This window comes from Hirundo rustica, chromosome Z (assembly GCF_015227805.2).
Source record: "Hirundo rustica isolate bHirRus1 chromosome Z, bHirRus1.pri.v3, whole genome shotgun sequence".
In the NCBI taxonomy this organism is placed as follows: Eukaryota; Metazoa; Chordata; class Aves; order Passeriformes; family Hirundinidae; genus Hirundo; species Hirundo rustica.
In genome coordinates, this window is record NC_053488.1 from 17,977,216 (window position 1) to 18,001,365 (window position 24,150).

The 24,150-nt window shown below is 45.2% G+C and overlaps 1 protein-coding gene across 2 annotated transcripts; it reads left to right on the forward strand.

Moving 5' to 3' along the window:
• Window positions 1-423: 423 nt before the first annotated feature.
• GDNF (glial cell derived neurotrophic factor) lies at window positions 424-17,991 on the forward strand. Of its 2 annotated transcripts, none has more exons than XM_040090649.2 (3): window positions 424-515; window positions 1,765-1,962; window positions 17,507-17,991. In XM_040090649.2, exons 2-3 carry the CDS (start codon window positions 1,791-1,793, stop codon window positions 17,989-17,991), a joined length of 657 nt encoding a protein of 218 aa, XP_039946583.1. In that variant the 5' UTR covers window positions 424-515; window positions 1,765-1,790. The 2 variants fall into 2 exon arrangements, with proteins under 2 accessions (XP_039946583.1, XP_039946584.1); XM_040090650.2 differs by having other exon boundaries at window positions 1,765-1,863.
• Window positions 17,992-24,150: the final 6,159 nt, after the last annotated feature.

Sequence of the window (24,150 nt, forward strand, 5' to 3'; positions counted from 1 at the left end):
TCTCCCGCCGTGGTGTGCGTGTCCGAGCGGTGCGTGGCTGCCGGCAGTGCTGGACCAGCTGGCGTTACAGGAGCGCTGATGTCTTCATCTGACTCCCCGCAGTTGTTGATGGAGTGTCTTTCTCAGATTTCCAGGCAGGGTCCCAAGCGCAGCACCCAGCGCCAGCTCCGGCTGCCAGGCGGCGCTCCCCGCGGCTCGGGCCGCTCCCGGCGCTGCTGAGCGCGGCTCCGAGGCCGGGGCGGGCAGAGACCCCCGCGGCGCCGCTCCTGCCGCGGGCACAGCACCTGCGGCGGCGGCGGGGGAGACCGCCGGGGACCGAGCTGCCGGCTTCCCGCTGCCTCCATCCAGACCTGCGACCTTAAACCCCCTCCTCCGTACGTGTCCCCCTTCCCCCGTCCTTTGAGCAAAGAGGGTGTCGGCAGTCGGACCCCGACCTGCCCACATGAATCGGCCGGGCGGCCGGTCAACTCCACGGCGTTAATGTCCATCTCGGGTCCGACGAGACCAGCTCAGAGGTGAGGGCGATGATGGGTGCGCGGTGGGGAGGGCGGGCCGGGCGGGCACCGTCTCCGCGGGCGCCCCGCAGCTCCCGGAACGCGACGAGGTGCGAAGGCAGCGGCCGGCGGAAAGGGCGCTCACCCAGGGGCAGCCGCTCCCTGAGCCCCGCCGCTGGACGGGGACCTCCGCGGAACCCCCGCGGCGGGGCTGCTCCTCCCGGGCCGGACGCTGCCCTGTGCCGCCGCCCGGCCGAGCCGAACCGGGCTGGGGGCAGCTGTTCTACCCCGGGGCGGCGTGCGGAGGGCAGCGGGTACCTGCCGTGGCAGACTTCGGTAGGGCGGCCGGGAAACGAGAAGAAAAGAAAAAGGGGCAAGGGAAGGGAAGAGAAAGAAAAAGAAAGAGGACTGATTAAAAAAAAAAAAAAAAAAAAAAAAAAAAAAAAAAAAAAGACTAGGGGTGGAGAAAAATACAAGGAGTGGGAAATGAGAAGGAAAGGGAAGGGACAAGAAGAGGAAAATCAAAGGGAGATGGAAATAAAGAGGAAAGGAAAAAATAAAGTGGAAGGAGAAAAGAGAAAGGAAAAGGAAATCGTGAAGTAAGGGGGAAGGAAAACAGGAAGAAAAGACAATAGGGAAAGGGGAAAGAATGAGAAAAAGGAAGAGTATCAGGAAAAAAAAAGGTGACAAGTGAAGACAAAAGGAAAAAGAAAAGGAGAGAAAAAATTTAAGAGGAAAGAGAGGACTGGGTACAGAAAGGGAAAGGGTGGAAGGAAGAAGAAAGAGGGAAAGAGGTGAGGGAAGGCAAAGAGAAGGAAAGGGAAAGGTTTGCTTGTAGCACATCAAGTCTGCACAGACCAGCATCCCAGATCAGCCCAGTCCTCCCCGTTCCAGCCTGAGAACAAGTGTCCTGGTGCTGCCCAGGTGCTTGACAAGCACAAGGCGACCTGCCTGCCAGCGAGCACAGAGATATGGTCACACTCCCATATCCCTTCCCCAATGCAGCTTTCTCAGGCATAGAGGACTGGAGCCCATCCTGTGCCTCCCCCTCCCGCACCGCTCGCTTGCTGGGGAGAGCCTGCCTCAGTCGCTCTGGCTGCACGGGGAGCAGCAGGGGACAGCAGCATCCGCTGTTCTCAGGCCTGGCCTGGGTGGCCCAGCGTTATCTGGGGTGCAAGACTGCTTAGCTTTGTCTCAGGGTTGGCAGGGCTGGGGCAGGACTGGGGGGATGTAGCGGCTGGGAGCTAACCTTGCCTCTCCTTTCTGCCAGGGGCCTGTGTTGGAAGGAGATCTAAGATGAAGTTATGGGATGTTGTGGCTGTCTGCGTGGTGCTGCTCAACACGGTCTCCACCTTGCCCCTGCCCACCGGTAAGACGCCTCCCAAGGGGTCCCCTTCAGTGGTAGAGGGACCTGAAGATGATCTCTCCCCCATCAGCCTGCTGCCTCCCTATGCTGTGCACAGTGACTGTAAGAAACATTCCCCTTTGTAGCAACTGCTGTCTGTCTTGCTAAACCTGCTTCCCTTTGCTCAGGTGTCAGGATGAGGAAAGGATCTCCCCACTTTGTGCCCATATTTCTCCACAGGTGGTGTCATTGGCTTTGGTCTTGCTCGAGCAGCCCCAAACCTAGTCATTCTCCGAAGCTTGGGGTAGACAATTGCACCTGCCCACTGCAGCTCTGCCTTCCTGGCAGTCATAGGATCCCTCTGGTTGAAAAATATGGTGGGGAGGGGGGCGGTGGGAAAGTTTGTTATATGCAGAGGAGCCTAGAGGAGGAAATGGTTCACACCCCTCGAGGCACAGGCACGGAAACTCCTTCCCCGCTGCCTCAGCTTCCCCTCGCTGCTCAGACCTGCCAATGCAATAATTCTCTGCCTGTAGTGGGCGCAAGTCCTGATGGAGTTTGGCTTCGTGATGGGAGGCACTGTACGCATCCTGGAGTACTGCTGAGCTTCATTAAATCCTCCCTGGATTCTGATCTCGAAATTAGTGTGTCCGCATGGAAATTTACAGAAGAGTAGCTGTGGCAGGGTTAGGAGCTTGATGAAGAGCAATCCACATGAGCTAGCTCACAGTAAGTTTGCAATCCAAATGACAGATAATAATGCCTTGCTAATAATAGGTCCTGTACCTACAATAGCAGGTACATGATTTTCACAGTGGTACATGAGTGTTATGTTAGCTCTGGTGGCTTTTTAAAGAGAGAGGTGATATGACTCAGTAAGAAGTGGTAGCATACTCACATGAATAGTGGAGACATTCACTTAGCAAAGGCATAGACACAGTTTGGAGGTTGCTTCTTTTGCCCTTGCTCATTCCCCTCTCTGTTTAGTTCATTACAGGATGCAGACAGTATCCAGTAATTTGGATTCATTTCTATCTCCTTTTCTGGAGGCATGTCCTTTCCCTGTGCCTGCCACAGCTTCAGTCACAGGCATCCGCGCTCTGGTTTCTCTGGGAGCAGCCAGGCTAATGCACTGTGGAGGCACCAAGAATTTGCTGTGACTTCACTCTGACCCCTCCCAAACACCTATCTCTTCCATATACACACGTTTATATCCTTCCCCATTTAGTCTTCTCTCTTTCCTTCTCCTGCTAGTGTTTCCCCCCTGCTGGAATCTTGCCTAGTCTTCCGCCTCCGCATGTCCCAGCTTAGGCTCCTGCTGCTCACAGACTGGCAACCCTGACATCCTTTCAGCCCCTTCACACAGGGAGATGGGCTAAAAGTGCTTCCTCACAGGGCTCCAGCCTGCCAGGATCATGGGACTGTCGCACATGGAGGTCTTCTCCATGGCAAGCCATGTGGTGGATAAGTGCTGCCCTACAAAAAGCAGTGATCAGCTTTTCAGGCCTCTGTGCTGTTCCCCTCTGTAGAGGCTTGCTGAGGTGTTGGTGGCAAGAAAAGCATTAGGGGAAAAGCATCATTAGTCAGTTTGTATTCTCACAGAAGCCTCAGGGTGGGAGAGCATTAATGCTCCATCTTTCCAGAGTGATAGTATTTGTGCGATGCCTGCTTTTATCTTGAAGCTAGCTTCTGGGAGTATGGTCCCTGGTAAGCTGATTCCTGTACAGCAGCTCAAGGAGATAGGCAGCAGTAGTGATTCGCTCAGTTCCTAGTATCCAGAACTTCTCATCATTGCATCTTCTTTTTTCCTTTTCTGTGGATTGGATAAACAGGAAGAAGGAAAAAAGACAACCTGTGTTTTACCTGAGCTATGGTACTATCAATATTATTTCTGTTTCCGGGATACAGACATGGGCTTAGCCATGCAGACCTGGGTGAAAGGTTATTGCCCAGGACAGTAATTTGAGAAAACCAGTTTGATAGTTTGGTCTCAATTTTTAACTCTGTGTACCACAAACAAATGGGCCTGGCTTCAAGGGCAATGGAAGCAGTGCTGTCCTTCACATCAGAAACTGAGGAAAACACAGGGTGTTCCTGTGGTCTTTGTATGGCAGCAGTTAACACACCAATTGAGTCTGAAAGTTAGAAATTCATCTCTATGTTGCCAAGTCAGGGAGTCAAGGGAGACACACAGAAAGGTGACTGCAAGAGACCAGTGAAGTGCTCTAGTGGCCTTTTATGCTGTTTGTAGTTGATTTAAAAGTGTGTGGTGTCTGGAGAGCAGTCTGCAAACAGGCTATGAGGCTAATCATACGCAGGAGCATCACTGCCTTCCTGCTGCAGCAGCACTTTGCTCAAGTCACTCCCATCAGTGTCTTTGACATATTTGTTCTCTCCACTTAAAATTTGGTAACATTCACCCTTCAGCACAGGAAGGATATGGAATCAAGTATGCAAGAGGAACCATGCAGATTTCCCTTTCCACTTGGAGGTTTCTCTCACCATCAGAGCACGTTGTGCTACAAGCACGGAGGCATGCTTTTGGCTCCCTGGCTGTCTGCTGGTGAACCTGCCATGTATTTCACATTTTTGTGGATGCTGTTGTTCAGCTGCTTTGCTGAGGTCTTCTGCTCACAAAATGGTGGGAGCACCATCGTCACCTGTGTTGCTTCAGGCATAGTGTGCGGATCCTGAGCAGGACTAGGTGCTGTGTGGATTCACAGGGTGCACTGCTTTCCCCTAAGGCAATCTCTTTGCAGGCTGAGTGTATCCATTTTTCTCCAAGGTCCACTGCTCTAACTCCGGAGAGGTTGAGTCTCCCACACACCACTTGCATCAGGGATAGTGGGATAGTAGGATTGTGAGATCAAGTCCACTCCTAAGGGCAGACCAAAGAGCTTGCTGAAGAACAGATCTGTTTCCCAGGCCCTTGACATCATTTTGCATTCTCATTTGATGGGATTTCTCTGCAAAATACTCTCAAGTCACCTGATGTTATCCCATCCCTTTCAGGTCAGTTTGAAACCTTCCTTCATTCCAGGCTCCAGGCAGGGTTTTAACCTCCTGGGCTGATCAGGTGTAATGTGCTGACCTTTGCTGTTCAGGGCAGTAATCAGAGATGGCAGAGGGTGCTAACAATTGCAATCTTCTGCATTTTTAAATGCTCTGGAGGCTGGAGTATCCTCCACAAATGCAGTGCATTGGAGATGAATCCAGTATTTGTAGGTGGTTTGGCATCGATATTCATGGGATAGCTTATTTCACATTAAAACAACAACAACAGCAACAACAAAATGAAACAAACAAACAAACAAACCAACCAAAAAAAAGGAGAGAGATGTAGAGTTTGTAACCACTTCATTCTTTCCCTTATGCTACAATCCTCTGGGGGAAGAACACTATTAGCTTAAATACCAAATGCAAGCAGAACAAATATAAACCACAGTATTATAAACTAAATACTAAGTCAGCAGCCTCAGAAGCATGACAGTGCAGAGGGAGCCAAACACTTGTTTGCATTATACATAGTCACCAGGGAATACATCTTGTAACTGCTTGCTGTTGGATGCACATAGTCGACATGTACATGAGGAGTGGAGTGTCCTAAAATCCATGATATGCTATTTATTCTCTTGATCAAGTGAGAACCTTTACTGAGAACTAGTGGTAAGCAGGTAGAATTAAATGAAATGTATCTCCATGGGATTTTCCCTCCTAACAAGAGGAAGAGACGGGTTTTTGCATCGTGGTGTCCGAGTTACTCTACAGCTCCTTTGGTATATACAGCATCGTATGTGTGTGTTTTACCTGTGTTAAAAATTCTTCTTACCCCTGCTAAGGTGTATTTAATGTTAAGTTACTGCTTTTAGCAGCAACTTTATCAACTAATATGGAAAGTATCTAGAAAAAATAGTGGTATTGTAGGACTCTTTAGGGCAAAACCAGTATTTAGTTATGCTTCCAGCTGAACGCATTTCCTGCCCTACAATATTTATTAGGCCCATTCAATGTCACAAGCTGCAACTCTCATGTTTCTGCCGAGGCTTTCCTGCTCAGCACACCTACAGTGTGGCATATGTGCTTTGGCCTATGACACCCAGGAGCTGCAGAGGTGACCTGCCCTGCACAGTAAACCCAGCGCATCTGGGACGTATCAGCCACACCGAGCAGGTGCCACCCCGTGTCATCTGATCTGTGTGCCTCCAGCACAGCCAGTGCCTCCAGCACAGCCAGCACATCCTGCTAGTGTCAGGCCGAGGGCGCTTGGGCGCCCGAGCCAGCACATGTATGTACTAGGGTTTGTTTGCACAGGGACCCCCAGGTTATCTAGGCATTCAGAAATCCCAGGCATTCAGATTGGTCCATTCGTCGGCAAAATTCTAGAAAAATAAAGAAACCTGGCAGGTGTGGTTAAATCCAGAGGCATGTAGCCCTAGAAGCAAATTCTTCTGCAGTCTCAGGTATAAATACTGAATATAATCCAATGAAGAGTACTCTGTGATTTAAGGAAAAAAAAATCTGAATTGCAGGATAATAGTCTCCTTTTGAGTAAACCTTTGCTGAAAGTTTTAGTTCTTTGCTGCTTTTGAATTTAAGGAGCTCAAAAATTTGCCAGTGAAACTGTGGATGCTGTTGTATGTCTTGAAAGTGTTTATTGACAGATAACATAACTGGACATACTTTTCTTCGTGCTCTTTCATAAGCCTCTTCAGTGTATTTTAGAAATCCCATGTTCAGGGTTTGCAGATGAAGAGCTTCAAAACATTCCTTGCAAAGCCGAAGAATTCAGTTGTGTTAAGTGTTTGTCAGACTGTTACTGAATTTAGTGAGAGAGGCATTGTTTGTCCCCTAGCAGAAGACCCTCGGACTGATAGGTTGTAATGTCTTTGTAAATTATACTCTTCCTGGTTAGTACTGCAAAAAGCAGTTTTAAAATAATTAAAATTACAAAGGCTTGGAGCTGCCATTTGGATCATCAAGTCCCACCCTGCCACAATTGCAGATGTTCAAGAGTGAACATCTAGTGCAAATACCCAGCTTTCACCCCCCCCACACACACACACTCTAGAGATTGCAGCATAAAACTTGTAATACATAGACCAAATCCTACATAAGTACATCTGTTGCGGATTCCAATATTTCTGATGTAGTAAGTGAATAAGTAGAAATAAACAAGGAATACAAAACACTGCAGCATAACCATGTCCAGGATCATCCTGAACATCTAAATAGGCCACTGACACATTAGTGCTGGTAGAGTGGTTAGCACTGCAGAGTGGTCATTTTTTACAAAACCAGCTCTGTTTCTGATCAAGTAATATCCTTTGGTAAAGAGAACCACAGAAAAGATTTCAGTTGTTCTTGGAATTTCAATTGTGATTACAAAGAGAAGAAGGAAAATAGGATCAAAAATATTTACCTGAGACAGCTGCATATAAAATATTAAGACACAAAATATATGTCAGAATATGTTTTAAGATAAGGACTTAAAATTGATTTTGTGAGGTATTTCACGTAGCAGTATTTTATTAAAGAATAAAGCCACTCGTATGACCTAGCAGAATTTTAGGCTCTATGTATTATACATGACTTAAAGTGAAACCTGCAGGTACAGTTCTTTGAAGTCTTTGAGACTTGCACAAATACTTTAAAGATTATTGGACAGGAATATTCTTCAAAATAAGCAAACACTGAAATCCATGTATTTATTTTCCTGTGTTGTGGCTGGGCAGTGTTATAGCAGTATGCCAAAACTTCTCTGGTGGCCACACTTTTAGAGGCAAGCTGGTCATATCCCCTTTAAATAACAAGCTATGTACAAACAACTGGACTATCTCTGTGCATATGTGCATATGTGATTTCTTTGGCAAAATCAGCCATTACATAGGAAATTTCTGAAGAGCAGTAGCATCCAGTGTAGCAGGTGGGAAGGACCTTGCTCTTCTGAGCACAAACTAGCTCTGTCGGGGAAGTCCCAGTCCACATTTCCCAGCTTGAGCCCTTCTGTGGTGCAGTACATGCAACTGCCCTAGAGCCAGGGACTGATTATTAAAACAATGACAATTTTCAACAAGCAATATTAAAAACTTCCCTAATGTTCCCTTTGTAAACACATTGAAATGCAGGCAACTGAAAGGTAACAATGAAAGATCATGTGTTATTTATAGACCAGATCAAATCTGATAGCAGCAGAGGTTGCTACAAGAGAAACATCAGCCAAGATTTTTCCTGGACTGCTCTGCCAGTCTACAGCCACAGGGAAGAGACTGGGTTGGAGTTCCTTTGGAGTCTGTTCTTCCTGCTTTGGTGCATGTCTTTGTTCCTTGGGGATGCTTCTAAAACCCAGCGGGAGATACAGCATAAGAGCACAGGCAGCCCAGTAACAGCCGATATTACTGATTGAGGTGTGCTCTTTCCCTTCAGTGAACTGTTACTAAAGAGAGGCTGAGTTACTGTTGTGGGGTTTTACTGATGTCATAAGAGAGCTGGGCTGGATCACTTCCTCACCAGGGATAGTGAAGAAAATACCATCAGTATTTCCTCCATTAAAAGCTGTTTGCTTGCCTATTAGCTGGCTGAATGTGTTCTTGCTAACAGGTTGCAGGTTTCGGGTCTCACTCATATATACTCATCCGAGGCTCTCACAGGATTTGAGGTTCTAGCTTAACCAAATATTAGGTGTAAACGTAGGTTTTACTGGGAAGCTGGGTATTTACTGAGCATGTTTGGGATGTGGAAGGGTACCAGATCTTAGGGGGGAGTCAGCAGGTATGTGTCTTGCCCAGGTTTGGCAAGTTTGCTCAGTCAGTGGCTTCAGGCAAGGTTTCTATCTTCCCCTTTTACACTCTTCATGCTGTAATTTCATCTAATGCAGGGATGCTCTAAGGGTCACACATACACCACCCCATAGGATAAGGTCCTGGTGCAGATGGGCTCCTGGAAGCCACTGCAGGAGATGCCACAAAATCTCAGGTGCAGCTGCTGAAAAACCAGCTGCTCTGTGGTGCTCAGAGCTGGTGATTCAAAGCTCTGTCCCAGAGAAAAGATTGCATCCTCCTGTTGCTTCTCTGCTCCTTGACTGCTGGGTGAGATGTTCCTCTGCCCACCGCAGAGAGGCCAGGGGTGGGGGTGGGCAGAGGAGAGCAGCCCACCATCCAGCAGAGTCCCGTGAGCAACCTGCCTGGACTAGGTGAAGAACAAGAAACTCCCATGAGCAGGTCAGCTCATGACTTCGTCTGCTTCACACAGTTCATCTGACCTTGCTGTTTCCCCCTGCTCTCAGAGACTTCCCACACTGGCAAAAACTGTGGTGGTCCTATTGTCTCCCTGCTTTCTTCCTCTGTTGGGAAAGCAGCATTTCTACCTGCAAGAATGCAAGCGAAGTACAGAAAAGGGAGGCACTGCCATGCACAGTGGAGTGAAAATACAAAGGGCTCTGTGGATTTGTCATTATGGGAAACTGCAGGATTAGCTAGTGAGCTACAAACACGTAAGTTTACTGCTCCATCAGGAGCAAGAACACCAGGAAGATCAATCCTGTGCCTTTTACCAATGTTGCCTCATCGAACCTGACTGGTGTGAATGGCTCTGGCATTACCCACCAGGTTATTTAGCACTTGCCTTGGCGAGAGACAAGTGACACCAGGGAGAGGCTCCATTTCTAAGAGCTCTCTGAGTCTGAGGGGAACCACAGTATGGGCTGGGATTGAGGTAATACAGACTGTATTAAGCATTTAGGGATGAGCTGACCCTGGCTTGTTTGCTGCTCTGTTTCCTAATGGATACAACCGATGGGTTCTATTTTACTCTTGGTCCCATAGATTTTAAGGCCAGGCATGGAAGCAAAGTCATGCCTCAGAGAGGTGGTATTTTAATAGTTTAAATACCAGAAACATTTCAGCATACTATTTTTAACACCCGCCTTCACTTAGATGCTTTCATATAGCATTCTTTGTCTCTTTATACAAAATATTTCATTTTCAATAAAATAAATTATTTATCCCCACCACAGTTGCTACTTTCTCACTTTGCAAAGCAGAATGATCATCACATTAGTATTTTTAACCTGGAAAATGTTGCACTTCCTCAAACAAATTGCTCCAAATCTCTCCTAAAATATGTCCTTTTGGTGTGAGATGGAGGCATTCTGTGTCCAGGTAGGCCACATCCACTACAGTAAGTGCCTGAAAACAGTACTGCAAAGCAAGCTAAATATTAAAAAAAAATTTGAATAATGATTATGAAGTAAAGTAATCATTTGACTCTGAAGGTCCCAGATTAAAGTACCAGAACTGTTTTTGAAAAGGGGCTATTGAATTCTAATGCAAACCTGGATCTAAATTTTCTAAATATTACTTATCATCACAATGAGTGGGACTAAAGCTCTAGAACTTTGAAATCATACTTCAGGGTCTGATACTGTTGTTTAAGCTTCTCTGATTGAAAGACTGTGCTCAAGTGAAATAATTTAGTTAAGTGTTTGGTCTAATGTTCTGATGTGATAGCTATACACTCTCACAAATTCGGGCATAAAAACAACAATCTAAAAGCAAAATCTAATCTTATAATGTTTAATATAGCTTTTGCGACTTCTGTTACATCACTTTAGCTCAGGGTTTGTAAAGTGCCAAATGCTGTGGCAGTGATGTGATTACATTTTCCTGAGATGGAAAGCTGTTCTATAAAGCACAGTTTCAAATAACTTAATATGTCAAGTTTTATGAGGTTTAAAAAAAAAAAAAAAAAAGAGAAAAGGAAAAGCCATCTGTATAAATTTTAATTCTGCAATATACAGGGTTTAAGCTCTTCTTGTATGCCATAAGAGACAGCATGGTTAGAAGAGACTGTAGTTAGTATTTTAAATCCATCACCAGGCACCAAAAGAAGAAACTGGATTTTTATCTCAGAACTGAAGATCCAAACAATCAGATCAGGTACAAGCTGAAGATTTCTTGCTCTGCTGTGCTGGGTTGCTGCCATTGCACATGGGGGGACTATTTGGCTTTAAAATGAATCTGTTGATAGCAAAATCAAATCAATAGATTTTTACTTACAAAATGTAGTTGTGATCACATTTGAACAGACAGAAATAAAGTGTCCATTTTTACTTAGTGGAGGCTGTTTTTTTGATAACGGGATGACTTTGGTGTGAATATTCATTTAGACCTGTTTCATGTAGAAGTCTATCACAGCACTGCATAATTTATTCTTTGTAAAAGCACAGGGATCAGATCCCAGTCCTGGTGTCACATGGTGTTTCTAATTAAATAGAAATGCCAAGACAGGTCCTTGCAGGGAGGGGGTTGCAGTGGGGAAGATGCCCACAGGAAGGCACATTTCCCTGCACACCCGAAATTCAGGACTGGATTTCTCCAGAGGCTAATGGGAAGTGCCACAGCTCTTTGGCTGCAGGACCCTTCACTCATCCATGCTGCCAGTGCTTCTTGCGCCCAGGGGAGAGAGACTGTGCTTGGGGACAGGCGGGTCAAAACTTCATGTTCCAGAGAACATCAGTGAGGCAAGAATTTCAGTTTTCATTACGGAGGGATGTTCCAAACCTAGGAGGCTAGGTCAAAGCTATGATCTGAGTGTGCCCTAAGGGTTTAGAAAACAGGCAAACAGCTTGCCAACAGCAAGCAGATGATGTAAATACTCCTGTGTTCAGTGGGTTGGGGTTTTTTTTTGTTGGTTGATTTGGTTTTTAAATTAGTGTTTTAAATGTCTCACTCCCTCTGGTTAAGGTGTTCACCAGCTCTGCCCCCAGCCTGATCACTCTGCTAGATTCCTATTTATATCTGTCTTGTGACATTTCATTCTTTCTTGCTTGCTTTGCTCTTTTAATAATTTTTCTGGTTATATGCAAAATTACTCACAGACCAAGAGCCCTTGTTCATCTGGACAAGGGTGATAAAGAAGGTGTTCAGAGACACACTGGCACTTGGGGTGTCATCAATATCCAACAGTCATGATTCTTTGGCTCTGGAAAACAAACTTGTACTCTTGTTGCAACCATAGGAAAGTGCTCTGCCTGTTCCTGCCTGGGTGGTCAGGTCCTTGGCATGGTAATGAAAGAGGGAGCATGGAAAGGAGCTGCAGAAGAGTGAGCTGGGCGCAGCAGGACGCGCGGTGGATGCAGTTCCTACAAGCCCTGCTGCCTGCCCCAGGCTCCTGCTGCAGGGATGCTAGGGAGAGGCGATGCATAAACACTTGCATGTGCCTGCACACAGACTGCCTCCAAGTGACTTCCTCAGGGAGCTGGACAGTCAGGAAAGAGCTTTGAGAATTGCTGCATAAACCCCCAAAAACCCTTCATGGCTTCACACCAGTCTTGTGAGAGATCATGGCACCACAGTTTATGTGGTGGGGCTCAGCCCATCACACTCAGCCAGGGAGGTCTGTGAGCCTTTCTCCCATGCCCTGAACAAGACACAAAGAGACCCTCTGTTCCCTAAGGGAGGATTTTACCTTTGGAGGACATATATTCCTTTTCTTTGAGAAACACCTGCTTTGAGGTGCATCACATGTGCAAGACAATCTTTGCTAAACTATATTGAGCACATGCTGCTCTGGGCTATCCTATCCTGTCCCATCCTGTCCTGTCCTCTCCTGTCCTGTCCACTCCTGTCCTGTCCTAGATGGCTTTCAGTTTTTAAATTCTAATTCCTTCACACTGGATCTTGGGACCAGGGACTACTCCTCAGAGATCTTTGCTGCTTTAATGCTGTAGTATCCCAGCATTTTCTGCTGGCACATTGCACAACATGACAGGCATCTGTCATGTGTTTGTTCTCTCAGCTTTTCCAGCAGAAGGCAAGTGTTGTCAGTAAACTAGTTTGTTTTGAAAAAATATGTGTGTGTGTATAATTAGTCATATTTGTGTGTGTGTGTATGTGTAAATGAAGCATACATACACATGCATGCAAAATGCGTATCTGCTCCTTGCAGGGGTGTGAAATCCCCCCCAGCAAACTCTGTCTGCTGCACAATCAAGTCAGCACAGTCCATACAGTCTGAGAGAAGCAAAGATGCTTTAAGACTATAAGCATTTTCTAAACAACTTTGCAGACAGAAGAGTAACAAAGTACCCCTCTATCAAACAGCTTTATTCAGCTTACAAACCACCACTACGTGCTAAGGCAGCCCCTGTGAGTGCACTGATGCTCCCTGACCACAGCTCGGCTCAGCACGCCCATTGCCCCCAGCAGAACTTAGAACAGTGCAGAGACAAAACAAGTGCTCAGCATGTGTTGTCTGTGGTGCAGAGAGGTCTCAGCATCCCTGGAGCACATCTACCAAGTGCCCATCAGGATGGGGACATCATGCAGTCAGTCTTCTCCACCTTCCCTTCTGTCTCTTAGCCCTTTATGGAGTTTACCCTTTGGTCAGTGGTTATTGCTTATTCGTGTATGATGACTGGTGTGGCTTCCTTAGCACATATCTCTAGTGCCTTGTTTCAACCCGTCATGCCTGATGTCAATGCTGGTGTTTCCACTTGATTGCTCTGGGTCCTATTTCCGCAGTTTTCCACAGCGTTTTGTTTCATGCTCTAAGTCTTCACACCCATACTTGTTGGACAGCTGAATATCTCTACTGAGTCATGACTGGCACCTCAGCACAGGGTTAAGACAAGTCTCCCTTCACTCCTGGTTGTCAGTCTTTCCTCCAGACCCCTGTGACCCATTCCTAGTGACTGCTTGTAGTCACACCGACGACTGATTTATTAAGCAGCAGAAAATTAGCGATTTGCAGGGATTGGAGCTGTTGCTAAGACTGTTAAACTATGGGTGCAAACTTGGGGTACCTTGGCAGTGCTTTGGGAGCTGCCAAAAGAACATTGCTGCCTTGCTCATGACCAGGTTGGGGTTCCACAGGCAGAGGCGAGTGATGCTTACAGAAGCTTGCAAGGCGCCGTTGTGTGGATGTGATGTACCCATACAGCCTGTAACAGCACAAGTAATTTAGGTGGGCAAACAGTGATCAGGATCAAGAAGACCCACACATTTTCTCAAGAGGAGCTCTGTGCCCACTGTTTCCACCAGTTTCCTGCAATCACCCACAGGCCTTTTGTCTCCTCCAGTGAAGTAATCTCCAAATATTGGGGGTCTCTGCAGGAGTCTTAATGGTAGATTTGGATGTCTGCATGGGATAGTTTCCAATTTCCTGGGCTGAAGAGAATGTGCATGCTGGAGGCAGGAAACTGGAATTCATCTTACTAGTAGTGCTGGCATTCCTCCCAGTGAGTCTCAAAAATATATCCTGGTGTTGCAGCAGGGGATGAGCAGAGCAGGGAGGGATCCCCAGCTCCATTAGACACTTGGAACACTCCTTGCACAGTTCATGTTAGAGCCTTAGTGAGATTAGCAGGATCAGCCATGCTGCCAATGACCCCATTTTCTGGGTGCAGCTAGTCTGAGTGCGTAGGTAGGACTTCTCTAACTGGATACACTCTTGGCTTAATTATTTGATCTGCTTTTTGCCCTACTGCTTCGGCCTTCTGCAAGGTTGACAATGCATGTCTCCGTCACCAGCATTGCATGGGGCTCTTTAGTGGCGTTTCGTTTCCTCAACCTGAAATATCACAGGCCACCAGCAGCGCAGAAGGCTCACAGTGGCATTATCTCCCTTGATGCAGCTGGGGCAGGGATCACACATGAACCAGGACAGAGCTCAGCATGCGCTTTTACCAGGAGCACAGTCCACCACATGGGCCTGTCCTCCTTCTGTCTACTGCCCTCCAGGGTATAGTTGTCAGAACAGTGCTTGAACCCTGTAGCTGTCTGATTGGTACTTAGCCAAAATACACTCCTGTCTGTAGCACTCTCATAGGGGTAGGTGGTAATATTGCCTCTCAATTGCAAGCCATGTAAAAGTGATGTGCCCCATTGGATTATCTCTTCAGTTAGTCCACATTTTGTTTCTCCCTTCTTAGAAGAGGGACACTGGTGGTGTGCCAGGCTTGAGATAAGTAAAAGGCTGAAGATTGCAAACAATAATAATCTACATATAGGTTGGCTTTCCCTGTAACTGTCTCCTGTCCCCTTCCTGATGGTTGATCACTGAATTAATTTTCTTAAGCCCTTGTACATTTCCCTACCACTGTTTTTCACTCTCCATAGCCAAGGTCTCGTTGCATCATACTGCTGGTACAAAGGTTGGGCTAGGAGTTCATGAAAGAGGTGTGGGCTGGGGTAGTCACAGTAGTATGAGAGTAGGGCAGTTGACGGTCAGAGTGGAGAAGGGCACTTCTAGAGCCATCTCCTCAGAGCTACATCCTCCTCTTATTTGGGTATTGACTAAGAAACCTAGTTTCTGTGTAGGAAATGTAGAAACTACTAAATCCCGAGCAACAAGTGCCTTCTGCCAGATACTTTCCACCTGTATCTGTGTCAGGGCCAAGTCTGTACTTCAGCAGTGGGACATCTTTTTTAACTGAGTCTAGAAAGATGTATAGCCCTTGTTGCTTTAAAGGATCATAGCCCACCTATTGTCTGGACCTGTCTCTTGCTTGGCAGGACAATACTTGTACAGACTTGACAGACCAGCCTGTTCTGCAAAGGGAGCTGGTTGGTACATCCAGTGGGACACATCCATCCAAGCAACCCCCTCCAGTAGGTATGGCTCACTGTGGGTATTTTGGTATACCTGCTACAGAGATAGAGGAGTGCAAGAAAGGTGTACTTGCCATTGGTGTTACAGGAATATGGGACTGGGTGCAGGGTCCTGCCTTGTTCAGGTTCCATGTAGCTGTGTACATAGCAGCCATCCCTCCTTAATGTCTTTGAACATGAACACTGGACTCTGAGATTGATATTTTTAGCATGGGTATCTGTAAAACAAAATGTAATTCACCTTTTTCAGCTCCAAACTCTACAGTTTATAGCACCCTGTTTGCTTTGTATCACCCTCATTACATGGAGGTACAATATTTCCAGCCTCCATTACTCTTTTACCAGTCTAAACTATTTTGCTGGATGCATCCATCAAAAGACATACCTCTGATCCATCACTATTTTGTCTCAGAGGGAGGCCTCTAGGATATGGCTACTCCAGGCAGTGGTCCCTATTCCTGCTTACGTGTAGATGCTCTCCATTTCAGCAGGTTTTTGCACTGACAGAGAGAGCAGACTCTGCTGCCCCCATCTCCTCTGTATTTGGCTCTTCTGCTGAGGATATGAGGGTGCACTTTTGCTAGGTAGCGGGGGGCAGCCTCATGCCTTCCTGTCTCCTATTAACAGAGTCCACGCCCCCCTGTTTGAGATGGTGCTACCTTGTCATCCATTGGGGTTCCTGTCTTACCATGCTCATTAGGGAAACATGGTGCTGAGCCTTTGCCTAAGGAACCTATCTCAGCACATCACTGAGTGGGATCTTTTGTGGAGGTACCAACCCTTGACTGGGTGCACTGCACTGGATATTGCCTCTCCCAGTGCTTGCTGTTCCTGCAATATTTGTAGTAGTATTGGAGATGGACTTCCCGTATGCGCAAGGCTAGTGTGACACTGGTGTGTTACATGGGGTTTAGGAGTTAGGTACAGAAAGGAGCAGTCTCTTAGGACTTACTGAAAAGGAAGAAATCTTCATTTTTGGCACAATGAATATGAAAAAACTTCAATATTGCAATATAGTTTATATGCTTAAGATACAGTCATTAATAATGTGGTGTGAGGGCATCCCCACACAGGGTCCTGACAGCCTGACCCTCCACTTGTTCTCCATATTCACTAAAGCAGGTAATTTTGAGGGATTTAGTCCATGGGAAGATTAAGGATCTCAAAATGCAATTTTTTTCCCAAATCATGATGAAATGGCAAAATTTGGGACCATTTCAGAACACATTTAATTTCATCCTCTTGGAGAGGTTCATTCTGCTAGTATCAAAACATTTCATTGACTTCATCATATAATTTACTTGAATAATTCATCAGTGATATATCAAGTGATAAATAGATTAAAAATTAAATTTTTGTAAAAGGAGAATACATTAATGATATTTCCCTAGAAAATTAATATAATACTTCTGACCTATTTCTACTCAGTGTGATCAGCATCTTATGATACAAAACACTTACATGAGAATTTTTTCAAAAGCTATGAAACTAATTATCCCCTAGAAGCAGCAAAAATCCAGGCATTCATCCAGGAATAATATCTCAGCCTGGTACCCCAGGAAATCCTCCTTCTGTCATGCCCAAAAACCTTATTGACAGGTGGCTTTGGCAATGCTAACTGCTACTGGTGTGAAAAGAAAATAATTAACTACAATCACAAAACGGCTTTAAAGAAACCTCTTCCTGTTGCTGCTTTGCTGGGAAGAGTCTGTATAACCTCTTTACAGTGGCTTCATCTACCTCTTAACTAATATTCATACCATGACATGTTTTCCTTCCCTCTATTTCCACAGGGCTCATTCAATATTAAAAGATGTGCTGAAACGCTACCAAGCATCAGCAGCCACAGAATACAAATGTGTCTCATTTATCTTTTCCCAAATGAGTTTCTGTGATGATCTAAACCATTCCAAATTTTCCTTGATTTCTGGGAGTCCTGGGCGTGTGTTTTGAAGTGATGAGCAGAAAAGCTTGCACGTGCATGATATTTTTGAGTTGTGAATGGACAAACTTCATGATAACTGAAGTGTGACAAAGCCTTATCTCTCTTTCCCAAACAGCTAATATGCCAGAGGATTACCCAGATCAGTTTGATGAGGTAGTGGACTTTATTCAAGCCACTATTAAAAGACTGAGGAGGTCACCAGATAAACAGACTCCGATTTTTTCTAGGCGGGAGAGAAACCGTCAAAATGCAGCTGCGAACATAGAGAATTCCAACAAAAAAGGAAGGAGGAATCAAAGGGGCAAAAATCGAGGATGTGTCTTAACAGAAATACATTTAAATGTGACAGACTTGGATTTGGGATATGAAACCAAAGAAGAGCTGATTTTCCGGTATTGCAGTGGATCTTGTGATGCAGCTGAGACCACCTATGACAAAATTTTAAAAAACTTAACCAAAAAGAAAAAACTGGTCACTGACAAAGTGAGGCAAGCATGTTGCAGACCCACAGCCTTTGATGATGACTTGTCATTTTTGGATGATAACCTGGTTTACCACATACTGAAAAAACATTCCGCAAAAAGGTGTGGATGCGTCTGACAGCTGCTGCCGAGGCAGCACCAGTTTTCCATTCCTGCTGCGCTGCAAAGAGAGGGACCAAGGTTCCCAGGGAAGTATCTGCTCCAAGTGGAGGACAAAGGACCAAGAACACAGAATGAGGAGCCATGAGAGCCTGGGGATAAGGAGGCATGCGGCAGAGTAGAAGGATGGAGACTTCTGACGTCCTATGGGGATTTAGATAAAAGCTCAGGTGGAGATGATGATGGATGGATGATGTGCACGCTACCTTTCCTGTCTGACTCAGTCCACCATCAGTGAGACTCAATCCACGAGGAACGTGCTTAAAAACACAACCCTACCATACCACGCTGTGTTGTAGTTATGCCATGATATACCAGTTATACCAAGAAACTTAGCTAAGAAGTAGCTTAGGAGTACCTTACTAATCCCCTGTGCCCTCAGCTCTACTGAAAGACACATTGTGCTCCTGCTCACTGGAGGGCAGATCCTGAGTGCTTAGGACAACTCCTAAGCTCTAAGATTACCCTTGTAAGTAAGATGATATTGGGCAAATATCAAAATGACCAGGCTCTAGTTCTTGAGAAGCAAAACAGTTCCACTTACTGGCTAAGTCTGGTTATTTCCATCTTGTGTTTCTTCAAAATGAGTGCAGGATTTTGTTCTTCTGCTACCTGTGAAAACAAGTTGAGTTTTTAAGCACTTCTTCCTAGTACAGTAAAAGAAATAATAAGCCCAGCCTACACAAAATGCGTTTCTTTAGGTTTACAAAGGACTAACGTCACTTGCATAACATTTCTATTTGGTCATTGTGATAGAGAGAGACTACTTGATGCAATGCATCCCTTCAGAGACATAAGTATACAGAAGATATTTATTGAGATTAAGTTATTGTTATTTATTACAGTTCAGTAATGAGTCTCCTTATTTATTAAAGTGTCTTTCAAAGGTGCCAAAGTAGATGGCGCTTGGGGATATAGAGAGACAAAGACGTTGGGAACAACGGTCCATGCTTTTGATTGAAAGTGTTAACTTGAATGCAAAAAATCACTTACTTTACCTTTTTTTCTTTTAAACAAAATCCTGATTATGTTCACAAAAGGTAGTGCTGAAGCCTGCGGCCCTTATTCCTGTCACTAAGCCTTTTGAAAATTAGTGCTGTAAGTTATACATATGCAGGAGTAGCAATGGCTCTGGACAAGTGAGGGTCGCAGGACTTGGCTCAACATTAGCAATTTGCTAGAAAAACTAATTTTAGTCATATTTTAAATGTAGCCACATTTTTTTTTTTCTCACAATTTATGCCAACTGACCTCATATAACTATTGACAAATGGAAAATAATCACATTTAGCCTTATAATTTCTAGTTATATTTATTTAAGCTTTTCCTTCCATACTTCCATGTAGAAGAGGTTAAATCCCTCTTACTAGTTAGCCCTGGATTTAATATAGCCTGCAAGTAAACAGTTGTGTTAAATAACCAGAGTGTTTTGTATAATTTGCTGAAACATTACAGGATCATACCCATGCAGCAAAACAGTCCAAGTTTCCTTAGGAGGAGGGAGTTTGTACAGCAAAGGTGTTTGTACGTGACCACTAACACAAGCTCTCATTCTGGAGTCATTTTTCCCAAAGGGGCAGGAGTGCAGGTCACTAGACATACCTGACAACCAGTGAAGCATCAACTCCCACAAAAGCAACATGAAAATATCCTCACTGAAAACCACGGTCCAACCTTTTATCTCATGCATGTAACGGCTCTCCATACTCATTTTTTCCTGGGCCCCTTGGGGCACCACTGAAGAAGGGTCTAGAGGTCAAAAAAAGTCCAGAACAGGCATAGAAAGATGTACCAGGTGTAATTCATCCCTGACTTCCGCCACTTTTCTGGGCGGAGGGAGGATAGTCCTGGAGAACCACCCGCAGGGTCTGTTCTCGCACTGCCATGGGGACGCTGTGCCCCCCACGCTGCTCAGGGGTGGTGACACCACCACACTGGCACGACGTGGGCGCTGAACACCTGCCAGGTACAGGGCCAGTTGCACTGCTGGGCAGCTGATTGGTGACAGCACTCAGAGCTGTGCTTCCCCTTGCCCCAGCTGATGAAAACTCGCCTCAAAGCATTTTCTGTGCAGCTTGAAGAGGCTGCAATCAAAGCAAATCTCTGTGTTCAAAATACAAAAGGGTAAAGTTTGTGATTTTTTTTTTAAGGTTTTTTTTTTTTAGTTTTTAGACCTTACTGAAGACAGGAGTGTGCTTCTCTGGATTTTTTTTACTTCACCTGCAATTATATGTCTCAGTCATTTGTGTTAATCAACCAAAGTTCTCTACAGACTTTATTTTTGTACAATATTCATTTTATAACTTTTTACAAAATAAAATTCATTTCTATTGTTACGTGGTTGTTGTTTGTGCTTCCCCATCATATAAATTTTCAATTTACAGTGTTGTCCAGTTTCCCAGTCTGCATGAGAAGATGCTACGGGGCCTGCAAATCCTCCATGGAGTGGAACCTTCCTCTCCTATCTCACCAGCATCTTTAATGTGGATCAGAGGTGTCTGTAGCTTCTTCTTTCTGAAGCATCACTGAGTCACTGCAATAACTGACTTGAAAATACATGGTGAATGGTGACACTAATCTTCACAGGAGCAGGCTCCAAGCCTGGAGTTACTGAAGCTGTCCCTTGTTCATTTGGGGCTGCAGTGCATTCATGGTGGCCTTGGCTATACATGGCCACAATTCCTGCACACAGAGAAGATTACATTTTACTTTGCTAATCCAGGTGTCACATCAGTTGGTCTAAATTCCATCTACTCTGGCAGCTCTTTTTCCTTCATCTTTAAACAGGAAAATAAAACTCAAGGAATTTTCTTTTCTACCACCATCGTGGAACATATGAGGACAGGTTTTGTGGCTGTGGCCAGCAACATTTTCTCAACTGTTTTGTATTAAGCTTTGCAGTTCCTCTCATAGAGCCCATAAACACACGCAGACTTACAGTTTCAACACCGCACTCGGTACTGCTACAGAGAGGAAGAGGGAACATCTGAGCAGTGAGACAGAGTGCGGGAGATCAAACACTCTTAATGCACAGCATATGGATGCCTTGGTTTCATTTGTGCTGGCAGGAACCGTGCACACAGCTCTACCTCAGTCACTGGAATGCACAGCAAAACTCGCAAGCCTGGCTTTTGAAGTGCACGGTATCGAAGGCATTCCTCCTCACATGCCACTGCCTCCCCTTCCTGGAGCAGAAACCCATCCTTCATGTGCAAAAGCTGGACACATTAAGTGTTCGGTGTGGAAATGACCTGCAGCTCCGCATTTGGAGGAGATTGTACACTTTCCCAAGAATTGGAGGGAATGTACATGTAAAACAAAGCTGTGAGGTGCTCTGAAGTTTAATCTCTGTTTTTACAGCCCTTCTGTCTGCTATTACAGGGATGGGGAAGCAGAAGATCAATGAAAATGCCTTCCTTGATCTTACCAGGCTTTGAGTAGGCCATGAAGCAGCTGGAAGAGGCAGCGTTGCTTGTATGGAGGTGTTTCACCCTTCTCCAACCTTCCTGGTGATGACAATATTGGAGAGAGCAGATGAGGCTCTGCTACTGCAACTCCACTCCTGGGCTGACACCTGCAGGCTCCTTTTATGGTTAAAGTGAGGGCTGCAGTAGTTTCCTGGCACCCTGTATGTGTTAAAACAGTTTGAAACCTTCAGCTGGCAGGTTGTGTTAAAAGATTTCAAAAAAAGGACTTTGATTTTCATTTGTTACTAGGAAGTGCCAGTACTGAGCTGGACGTTATGTTGCTGCTTGAGGTCATAGCACTACCCTGGATCCCTTCTAGAAGATAAGACATGTCCTAAGATAGATAATTTCCTTTAAAGGGAGAGATTAGGCAAACACCGTAACTATTTACACTTACTCACGTGTAATGGATGTTAAAAGCCTTATTGTCCAACATCTTGATTTTTTTTTTTTTCTTTTTTCAATTTTGTGTTGGATTTTCTTGGATCAGTAAGCATTGTGCTGCTGAAAAAGAATGACTGGTTAGAGGCTTAGGACAAATAATGAATGTCTAAGGAAAAAGCGGGTATATTGCAAGGAGGGCTTATTTACTGATGCAGCTTGGAAGTCTGTGCCTCAGTGAGACCCCTCCAGCAGAAGGGATTGCAGCCATGTGCTGCCCACAGACACGACATCAGGAGAAAAACTGTGATAACAGCAGGTCCTTCTGCCATCTCTCTATCCCACAGCAGCCTGGTGCTGCTGGTCTCTCAGTACAAAGAGGATGAAGCAGGCAGAATTGTGTCTGATTTTGAGTTGTTTCACTTCCACCCACAAAAGTGGAGAAAGGACAAAGGCTGCCAGTGCCTCAGTCTGGCGAAGCACAGGAGGAAACCAGAAGCAACCTCGTTCATTGCAATCTGGATGGCTAACTAAAAATACAGAGGAAAATATCAGGATGAAGAAAACAAATGGAGCTGACACATTGTATAAATAGGTCTTCAAATGTCATGCATGGCTGAAACAAAGATGTTTTGTTCCAAAGCAAGAGACAGCTTGAAATGGCTCAGTAATACACATTGAGAAGTTTGCTTATTTGGAACAGAGCTCTTCTAATGAAAAGGTTAATTGTGTTGCAATGGAAAAGAAAAAAGGCAAAGCAGAGGCCAGGCCTGCACTCCTCACCCTAACAAAATTTCCCACTGGCTCAAAGTGAAGATTTTCTATCGCAAACATCACAGGACTGAACTTCTAACATTCCAATAAATTATACAGTAGGTATATTCATGGGTCAGTGAGAATAGCTAAATAAACCATATATTCCAGAACCATAAATCCTACTGGCTTTCAGACAAGTTGCAGCAGCCAGTGAGGGAAACATGGTGCTCAGGTCAGCCTGATGCAGGGAAGTTTCCTTTGTCAGGCACCGAGCTCCAGTACTTGAGGTCAGTACTAATATGTGTTTACTTGCCATTGGTTTTTTCACTGCTGAAACTGCAGCACTTTTCCCCAAAACGTTCACTCACAAGTGAAGAAAAATACAATGGGCTTTTGAAGGCTGCAAAGGGCTGCTGTAATTATCCAAAAAGCTGACGTTTTATCCACTTCTCTAGCTTTTTGACAGCAGTCTGAGCTCTACCATGCGCAGGTTTCCTCCCTCTACCCCCAGCCTTTGTTTTTCTGTCTGTTGGCACACTTGATGAGGAAAGCTTCCTTCTCTGTCACCTCAAGAAAGGCACAAATACCCTGGTCCAGACTTGCACACGTTATTCCCAGGCAGCCCTGGCAGGACTAAAGCCACCAGCATCCTCACCAGCACTGCTCCATTGACTGTTGTGGAGTTACTCCAGTTCCTTAGGAGTCAAATAAGTATATCAAAGCTGGACACTTTCTTAACAATATTCACATAAAAATAGTAAAACTGTGTCCTTGTACAACCCCCCTACTCCTTCTATTTGTTTCATAGACTCATAGAATGGTTTGGGCTGGAAGCAACCTCATTTCAACCCTTCTGCCACAGGCAAGGACACCTTCTGCTAGACCAGGTTTCTCAGAGCTCCATCCAATCTGTCCTTGAACACTCACAGGGATGGGACATCCCCAGCTTTTTTGGGCAGTCTGTTCCAGTGCCTCACCACCCCCACAGTTAAGAATTTCTTCCTTATATCCAACCTAAGTCTACAGTTGTTGCATACTTTGTTTATTGTTTCTTATCTTACAATTTTCTCGGAGTCTGACAAGATGTTCGCAGCTGCATGGATTCCTCCCATTTCTCCCCGAGCTAGGTTGTCCTTGTCTTTTATACTAATTGCTATGTATTTCTTGTTTACTATTTCTTACCAATGTCTATCACTATTACTAAAAAGGTCATCTTTACTTTGACCCAATCCTCACTAACTACTTTGTGCCACATCAATGCAGCAATGGAGTGAGGGAAGGAGAAGAAGAAGAAGGAGACAACGCCCCAGATTCTCCATCTTGTCCCCATTCACTTCAATGCTAGGAACCTAAAATTACTATTTTCTCACCCTGTGATAAGCTAAATTACTATTTTTTCACATTCTTGTGGCCTGTAAACCTTCTCTCAGTGTAGGAAGTTTTTCCCATGGACAGAAATCAAAGCCAGTGTCTCTCTGAGCTTTGGGCTGGGGTCCCAGACCCCGCCTGACCCT

Excerpts from the sequence above, each read along its gene's own strand:
- GDNF (XM_040090649.2), top strand. The coding sequence starts at position 1,791 with ATGAAGTTATGGGATGTTGTGGCTGTCTGCGTGGTGCTGCTCAACACG. Across the intron at positions 1,963-17,506 it reads CTATGCTGTGCACAGTGACT|CTAATATGCCAGAGGATTAC; the intron begins GTAAGAAACATT and ends TTTCCCAAACAG.